The sequence below is a fragment of the Poecilia reticulata genome, linkage group LG3 (genome assembly GCF_000633615.1).
Source record: "Poecilia reticulata strain Guanapo linkage group LG3, Guppy_female_1.0+MT, whole genome shotgun sequence".
NCBI classification, from domain to species: Eukaryota; Metazoa; Chordata; class Actinopteri; order Cyprinodontiformes; family Poeciliidae; genus Poecilia; species Poecilia reticulata.
The window spans coordinates 14,197,462-14,206,919 of NC_024333.1; the positions used below are offsets into that span (position 1 = coordinate 14,197,462).

General features: G+C 40.7%; 1 protein-coding gene across 3 annotated transcripts in view; it reads right to left on the minus strand.

Annotated features, from left to right (window-relative positions):
• Positions 1–9,458, minus strand: part of plekho2 (pleckstrin homology domain containing, family O member 2) — a 16,504-nt gene continuing 7,046 nt past the window's right edge. The window contains exons 2-8 of one of the 3 annotated variants that reach the window (XM_017304186.1): positions 5,575–5,724; positions 5,338–5,460; positions 3,437–3,541; positions 2,519–2,617; positions 1,526–1,771; positions 220–1,392; positions 1–181 (exon numbers count right to left, since the gene is read on the minus strand). In XM_017304186.1, the coding sequence (XP_017159675.1) occupies positions 250–1,392; positions 1,526–1,771; positions 2,519–2,617; positions 3,437–3,541; positions 5,338–5,460; positions 5,575–5,724 (1,866 nt within the window). In that variant the 3' untranslated portion in view covers positions 1–181; positions 220–249. Of the gene's footprint in view, positions 1,396–1,525; positions 1,772–2,518; positions 2,618–3,436; positions 3,542–5,337; positions 5,461–5,574; positions 5,725–9,458 lie in introns of all 3 variants that reach the window. The other 2 variants (XM_017304187.1, XM_008405040.2) reach the window with 2 other exon arrangements.

Sequence of the window (9,458 nt, forward strand, 5' to 3'; positions counted from 1 at the left end):
TTGTTTTTTCCATAAGGCTTTATTTATTTCATATCGAAGTAGACTGAGTTTAACCCAACTTCAGAAGACTGTCAACCAATATTTGACAGCAAAAAATACAAGTCAACCTCAGTTCCATAGATTGACCAGAGTTTTATGCTCCCAAACCAACTTAACCCTTTTTAAATGTTTTGGGTGACAGTTATTCTCTGGTAGAACAGAGAATAACTGTCCAATCAGTTAATTTCTAGATGACTGGCTGTTACTTATTTACCAGCTCATCCTCTTCTTTGTAATTTTCAATTTCTTGACCTCTCTGAGGACGCAGTCAGCCTTCTGGAGCTTCTCCAGAGCTTTAGCAAGCAGATCCTCAGGCATTACCTCAGCGTAACTTCTCTCCTGAGCCTGACTGAGGAGCTCACTCGTATTTTTCATCTCCAGAGCCACTTCAGACTCAAGCTTTGTTACAGAATTTTGAAAGGGTGATATGCTCCCTTCATTTTCAGCTTTGCAGGTGGTTTTCAGCTGACCGGAGCCGAGGGAGTCAGACAGTAGATCTCCGATTGATGTAGACCTGGCCTTGATTGACGATTTGAGAGGTTTCTGGAAAGGCTCTGAGCGCCGACAGGTAGTGACATCTGGTTTAACCTGAAGACTGGCTGATGGCCTTAAGTTGACAGAGATTTCCCTTTCATCTTCAGTGCCATCCAACACATCCAGGCCAGCATGGCTTCCATGGAGAGCAGCCGTGGAAGCTGCCAGCGTGTCTTCATTCACCGAGCCTTCACTCTCATCGTCAGAGTGCTGACCACTGTCTACAGATTTCTCCTCGGCCTTCTTTTTCTTCTCTCCTGGCAGGTGGTGGAGAAGCGGACTCAGGTTGAGGGTCTCAGTGAGTGGGTCGTCTGTGCAGACAACTACTGAGGGGACGCTCTGCAGTGAAGCCTCCTCTACTTTAAGAGAACGTGCTGAGGTATCAGAAGCAGTGGAGTGTGATCCTTTAGGCTGAGTGACAGTTGATAGGTCTTCTGGCAGAACTTTGGGTTTGTTAGAGGTTGTTTTGGGTTCACCATTTTGGACAGTTTCCTCTGACTGGTCTACCTTATCATTGATCATTGCTGTTTCGTCTTCACTTTGTTCAGTAGCTGTATCTTGTGTCTGTTGGTTGGGCTCCACAACCATTTGCGAAGGCTTCTTGTCCTTGGATGGAGGAGTTGGGGGGTGGTGGTTTGGTGAGGCTGGTAACACTTCTACAGGGTTGCTCAATGACCCAGCTGAGCTGGGCTTATTGGGAGGTGTTGGTGGTGGGCTTGTGTTTTTCTTGCCATCAGTATTTTCATCTTGTAAAATCACCTCCCCAGGTGTAACACTGGGTTTAGATTCTTTTGATGGAGGCATTGGCGGTTTCATGACCTTGAAAAACATGAAATCGGTTTTATAGACCATTTTATTCATGTAAATTTACTTTGAGACAATTGTATGTAGTAGTATTATATGGTATAGATTTAGAGTACATAGTATTTCTGCATGGAAAAGATGAACAAACCTTTTCTTCTTCATCTTGTTTATTAGGCTCATTCTCAGGTACAACACTGGATTTAGCCTCCTTGGTGGGAGGCATGGGAGGTTTGATGGCTTTCTTCTCCTCATCTGTCCTCAACACTGATTGTTTCTCTGCTGTTTCAGGACTTTCAGTACTGTCTGTTTTAGCAGTATTTGTCCCATTAGGGATCACAGCATCCTCAAGATTAAGATCCAACCGCAGGAGACCATCAGAGGACACCTCTGCCACCTAGAGCAGAACACAATACAAGCTTTAAGAACACTGCAGATTCTAAACTATGTGCTATAAATATTTCCAAAGAGTGAAATATCAGGAAGAAATATCACATTAACCAGCAAATGAATACCTCAATGGTTTCAGGAGCAGAGACATGATTTTTTCATGGATTTAGTATCCTTGTGAATTCAAAACATATATTGGGCTGCACAGTGGCGCAGTTGGTGGTACTGTCACCATACAGCAAGAAGGTCTGTGGTTTGATTCCCGGCCTAGGGTCTTTCAGCATGGAGTTTGCATGTTCTCCCTGTGCATGCATGGGTTCTCTCTGGGTACTCCGGCTTCCTCCCACAGTCCAGAAACATAACTGTCTAAATTCTCCTTAGGTGTGAGTGTGGGCGTGCATGGTTGTTTGTCCCGTCTGTCTCTGTGTTGCCCTGCAATGGACTGGGTGTGCCCTGCCTCTCGCCCGTTGACAGCTGAAGATAGGCACCATCACCCCTCCCGACCCCACTGAGATAAGAGTGTAAGAAAATGAATGGATGGATGGCATTCATGTCTTTGGTATATTCTCAGTATGTTAAATAGCTATGTGCATGATCAGCACCAAACCTTTTGGCAGAGACAGAATAATACATCTATGTGGTCTAAACCTTTTTTTATTTATGTCTTATGATTCTAGAAAACACTGGATAACAAGAATTTTATTTGCACATTATAAAAGAGTCAATCTCTACAGTGCGAGTCCAAGATTCATACCTCTTTCATGTGGATCCTGGTTGGTGGGCGCCGGTTGCGGTTTCCTTGAGGTCTTGTTCGGGTAATATGCTCTAAATTACTGCTTTCATCAACTTTCACCTATAATATACATGCCAAATTCAAAATTTTTGAGGACAAATAGAATGTAGATAAAAATATATGTGAATAAGAGCAACAGAGAAGTGGAATAGTGAAGCAACAAGATTCATGGTGGATGAGTTTGAGCAGCGGGGGTCAACAGAGCGGAAGAAGAACGGGTAGTTAGGGTGGAGTGGATGGAGACACAGATTTGTGACATAAGAACTGGTGCAAGAACATTTTACTAAAACAAAACAAAACAAAAAACAACTAATAGTAAAGTAATAATGTTAGCTTTTCTGTAGTAGTAGTAATGGTATATTTTTTGATCAGTAATTTTAACATTATATTCCATTTTCCTTTATCATATCAATAACACTCCAAGTACCTAAGTACCACACTGGATTCTTCTCCTATTTCTCTTTTTTCTTTTCTCTATTATTGTTGTACACCCATTTCCAACACTTGTATTTGTTATATATCACAATAAAAAAAGAACATTTTACTACATAGTTATTATTAGGAGAGTGTATCCTTCTTTCTGTTTCTAACCAACAGAAAGAAGGCAGAAGTGGAGATGCTTTGGTGACAAAATGAACAGTATTACAAATGATGTGAGAAACAGCTCAGTTGGAGCAGCTTAAGAGGCAAGTTGGAGATGAATGGGCAACAGATGAAGAAGATAGTGTTCATGGAGTAGTTGAGAAGGATATGCATCCATCAGCCGCGATAGAGGAGAATGTTGCAGATAAGTGGAGATGGGGACAGATTATTAAGAGGCGAAGCTAAAAGATAAAGATGGAGGTAATTAAGAATCCCTCAACAGAAATTTCTGTTTACCTCGTCAAAGACTTTGTTTTTAGCTCGGTTGATGCAATCACTGAGCGCTTTGATCCAGGCCTCCTTCTCCTCTACAGTCTGAGTCTGGAACTTCACATCATGGATCTGCCAGTGGCATAAAGCATAAACCTCTTTACATGTAATTCCAAAGCTATTCCACTGTGTCTTAGAAAAGGAATTGGAACTGCACAGCAGCATGGTGTGAGGAACACACTGCTGCAGCTGGGACACTTCCAGGAGGGTTTCTACTGCCACCATTCAGACTCACAACTCAGAAGTGTTACCCTGGAGAAAGGTACAGGCAGCCAAATAGCTCTTCACATCCTGATCATTCAGATGAAACAACAGCAGTCTTGGTTGCATTCACTCACTTTCAGTATTCTAGCAAGAACACAAATGAGACAACCAGCTGTATTAAGTTTGATATTTTCCATTTTTGCATCTTCATCTGCCGATAACCCAGCAGTCAGTAGAAACTACATACTGGCATCATTAATTTGTGGAAAATGCATTTTCAGCAGCCTCTATCCACAACAACTGTTTTTTATTGATCATAAGCTAATTCAGGTTGACACAATTTACATTTATTTGAGATAACAGAGAATATGGAGCTGCCCAATGGGTCAGGCTTGCAGCAACACACACTCTGATTGTGTCAATCAGATATTTGACTAAGTTTGGATTGTTGGGTCCAGCCATGGGATGAAACACGGACTGAACTACACAGAGAACAAACAAGACTGATAAAAAAACAAACTCTGGATCCTAGAATGGTTAGCATATTGACCCCTTTTCATGAAGGAGGAATCACATGAATGATGATGTCATATGTGATGTCTTTCTCTTTGCCTGCAGCTCTCCACCGGCTGCACTGGGAGGACACACCCAGAATATCTTGATCTTACTGCCTGAGTAAAAACACTGCATTTTCAAAGAAAAACACTAGCTGTGGGAAACCAGATGAATCTTGGCAAAAAATATTCTCTGAGAAAAGATAGGTTGTCTCTAATCCCAAAAGACTTTTCCTTCCACTACCTGAAGAAAAAGCCATGTGAAGAGTTGTTTCACGTGGCTTTGTTGTCATTGTTGTTTCTACTGATCTCACTGTGCTCATTAAAACATTCATAGGTTTTAACATCTTTCTTTTGGCTATTTCCAATAGGGTAAAAATTTAATTTGGTGAATTTTCAAAATAATATTAAATAAGTTTTAAACACAGCAACACAGAGTTAGAGGTGACCTGGATGTTGTTGATTAGATGAGAATAAATGTATTTTCTTTAAAGACTAAACTCTAACTTGGGGCAAAAGAACTGAGAATTGACTTAGACTTGGAGGAAATTCTTTATAACTTAAGAATATAAAGACTTTATATCTTTAATTTAATTAAATTAAATGTTGAACGATGTCATAATTTACAAACTGTTGCAGTTATTACAATTGTCACATCCATTTTAAATCTCAATACATCATTGTTGTTTCTGTCTAATAGTTGACTGTTATTCTTCTAACAGTCAACTATCAGCTGACTGATGATGCTTCAGTTCATCACCATACACTAAATACCATGAACCAATACAGATCGTCATCAGCTATTGGTGAAGAGGCCTACACAGCACTGAAGCAGTTGCAGGAATTTGACAGCAATTCCATGTTTTCTTAATATGCCTGGACTAAGTTGCAGATAGAATCAGTTTCTTAAAAAGTAAATATGGAGGCACCACCAAGATCTCCTCACCTAAGTTTTTGGAACAGAATTCAAACTGGATGCTTTAAATATGCCACACCAGGGAAAATGACCTACACAACACAAAAACTGATTACTATGGTAACTGGTGCACTGAAATAAATGAACCGGTCTTTCTTCCATTGAACATCCTGTTAAAGCATGTCTTAACTCACCTTGTTTCCAGACTTTGGAGACCGTATCAAAACCAGTCTGTGCTTCTTCTTGAAGGGACTCTTCAGTTCATGGCATGTTTCAAAGTTTTCCAAGTCCAGCCGCTCCAGGCAGTTCTGCAGATCCTGGAAAACAAAGCAAAGTTCTGTATGGACCAATCTGGAGCAGGGTCACCCAAAGCATAATGACATCTTTGGGGTCATGTGACAGCACTGAAGCAGGCCTCTGCTGTATTGTACCTCATTTTCATACACCACAACCTCGGTCTTCTCCACATGGAGGTAGCGGTCTTTGTAGCTCGTCAGCAGGCGGCCATGGGCCTTCTTCACCCAGCCAGCCTTACTCAGAAACTTTGGCTTATTTTGCTGAGCAGGATCCTCCTTTGTACCCTGCAATGATACAGAGGAAGTCACACATACACATCAGAAGAGTGCAAATGCAGCTAAACATAGAGGCAGAACAAGCTCTATTCCTGTTGTGTGACTAAAGAGCTGAATATCTCACAATTAAATCAATCTCTTACAACTGCACTTTTGGTTTGCTCCAGGTTTCAAGCATGAACCTCTTGGATTTCCTAGACCCAACCTGGAGGATCTGCATGTTAGAAAATGGAAACTATTATTTAAAACCTTTGTTGATACACCTGCAACATCGAGTTACGGTTAAACTCAGATTAATGCCAAAACTGTATTGGCAAGACTGCTTAAGACTGTTTATGTCAATTATGATTTCAGTATATAGTATTATTCAGGGTATCTTTAAATAGAGTTTAGTTTAATACATTTTCCCAAAAATCTCGCTGATCCTTCATATCCAAGAGGGATGAATAAAGAATATAAAGCGCTACAGTTCCAGTCAGAATACTCTGGATGACAAGAGTATTAACACTAGCTAATGGCTGCATTCCAAGCTGGTAAATAACAGAAGTAATGATGGGACAAACTGAACACATTTGCAGTTGTGTTAGTGGCTTGATGTGGTCCAATGCCTGGGCCTCTATTAGCTTTGTATCTCCATCTATGCTTATTAAGCAATGCTATTATAAGTACTTGTGAGCAGCAAATATCTGTTAGTAACTATGCAACGCTGTGGTTTAGCCACATGCTGACAAACCTTCTCAGGAAATTAAATGTAGTGTTTCCTGTACACCACTATCTAAGTCTTCAGGACATATGAGCTATGGTGAAGATTAGATATTACAGTGACTTATGAGATGGGCCTGAACATTTGAAAGGTTCTGGGAACCATATTTAAACAGTTTAAGACTCCCTCTGATCCTGGGACTTTCATGCTGAAGCACAAAGGAGAAACTGAACAGACAGAATGTAGACTGGTGGACTGAGCCTCTGAGCTGGCCGACCAACATCAACCCTCAATGCTGGAAGTATGAGGAAGCAAAGAGCTCTCTGACCAGGTCATTGGGTCATATAGCAGGTAGATAAATATTTTCTGCATTTCTAATTCAATTTAATTCAGTGCAGTTATTTTATTTATGTAATACACCACCTACTTTAGGAAACTCCACATGGTGTATATCTTTTTGGAATTAGGTGAAAGGTTGTTTTACAATTTTCCACTTTTACTGTAAGTGTGAGTGTTCCTCAGTGTGGTGAACAGCAGTGCAGCCGCTGCAGAGAGGGACACCAAGTGGGAGGAGAGGAATCCCAAAGCTAGAGAAGAAGGATCCAGAAGAGCCTCCGGTCAGTAAGGAAGGACCCTGCTTCAGTCCTGGTCATGCTGACCATGCATCCTACTGAGTCAACATAGCAAATACAGTGGTGCAAGAGCAGCAACCATTAGTCAAACTCTAGCTGATTACCAAAACTCTTGAGAGTGATATCACACACACGCACGCACGCACGCACGCACGCACGCACGCACGCACGCACGCACGCACGCACGCACGCACGCATTTCTGGTCAAACACAGGAAGTCCACACTGCTCTCAAGCATTAACCAACCTCTAGATAGATATACAGCTGGCCACAGATGTTTTTCTGTCTTGTCTGTGGTGTGGTGAGCACTAAAATGAGCGCCCAAGCAGTTGTGCAATGAAACCGTGAAGCAAATCTAACTGGTGTAAGCCTTTCTAAAGGAGGAGTGAACAGAGAGCAGATTTCAGCACCAGACATGTGTTTCTAATGAAGGTTTAGGTCAGCAAACATCTGGAGCTCATTGATCCTCCTGCTGACCTGCCCAGCTCACTGCAGCAGACTCCCCTTCAGAATGGCTTGAAGTGTTGAGAAGCCTCACCAATAATGCTGGTAAAATGTTAATAACATCATGAGGAACACAAGCTGCTGGTCATCCAGGAGTTTTGACAAGCTTCAGATGCAGTAAAAACTGAAAACGAGTAACGTCAACAATGCATTTTAAATTTATGGATATGTAGGTTACATCAAGAACCAGATTTTACAACAATCTACTCTTTTAGTTACACTAAAAATATGGCAAAATGAGATTGTAGTTAAAGGCTAATAACCAGAAATAGAGTGCCTATCCATTCATAATTTTCTATAAACTAACCCTATGCTTAAAAATGTTTTGTTTTTCTACCCATTTTCTGTTACCACCAAGTTCACACATCTGGTGTTGTCTTATTTCAACAAGTGAACACAGAATGTCTTAAACCATTTACCAATCACTTCTTCTTCTGTTTGTAGATGAGGATCTGCAGAATAATACAAAGCTGGTGGCTGTATTACACTTGCCACTGGGTGTCCATCATGACACAGAGTGGACCTCCAGCAGGAACAGAAGGAGGGTACCGCCTGGACAAGTCACCAGCCTATCACAGGTCAACAATAGCAACCCTGCTGGCAGACACCTGGCAGAAATCTGACCAATTAACCCAAAATGACAGTAACAGAACCCATGCATGTACAGAAAAAAACATGCAAAACCTGAGGCAGTCAGGCAGGATTTAAATACTAGACCTATATGTTACAACACTGACAACTGTTCCAGCGACTGTATCTTTTAATAGATACACAATAGAAAATTCATAATGTGGAAAGATGCTAAACTTAAATTTTTATACTGACTTCCTGTTTTGTAGAGATGTTACAGTCCATATTTCAGATCAACTTCCTGCTTTGTGTGATATGTATGTTAGTGATATGTATTGTGTATTAATGTAGCCAAATGTTCAGCAATAAATACTAAACAATTTGGTTGAGATTAGAGATGTGCCAATCAGGTTGTGTCCTGCCGATACCGATCACCCATGAGGGCGGATCACCAATACCAATCACCGATACCGATACCGATCATATAATTATTATTTTTATTTTTTTATCATAAACACTACACATTATGTGGAAAAAGGAACCATGAATTCACCTTAATTTAGACAAAAACTTGTTTTTAATAACTTTTTCCAAGAAGAAAACTAAACAAAACAGGCATTGTGCAAATTGTACTGCTATCGGTAATACTATCTTTAACAGACTGAAAACATATGGAGGCTAAATAATGCAAAGAGTCAAAATAAAACCTCTCAACATTGCCAAAGAAATTCAAGTATAAAACTTAACATTCAAAGGCAAATACAGGATCCATTACAATAAACAATCCAGAGTTACTGAATGAAAACGTCCTGATAGCATGGCGGCTAGCTGATCACTGCTAGTTCTGAGTGGCTGTTTCTGACTGAGCGGAATAATTATGCAGAACAGGGAGGAGATCGATTATTTCTTTAGAGATTATCTGTTTCATGTTAGGACAGCGAAAGTTTTAATACGTATGTAAAATGTATTGTTTTAGGTTAGATGCTGCAGCTTTAAGCAGAGGTTCAGTGTGAGAGTCACTACCAGGTGGAGCAGAAGCGGCGCTCCGTCTGTCAAATATTACTACCTGTAGCGTAGCAGCGGTTCAACAGCGAGAGCAGAACCAGCGTCTTACATCGCAGCTTGTAGACTTAAATAATTTTACGGGTTATTTGTTTAGCTTTCTGACCGTCATGCTAATAATCCAGGTGAGTGTTTGTAGCTGTGCTGCTTTACCTGCTATCTGATCCTCCATATGTCTTTTTTACTGCAGTGAGCCTCGATGTAGCCAAACTCCCTCAGGTATGTCATTGTTTTTATGTCGTATTAGCTTCGTTGTGTTGATGCATTTTGAC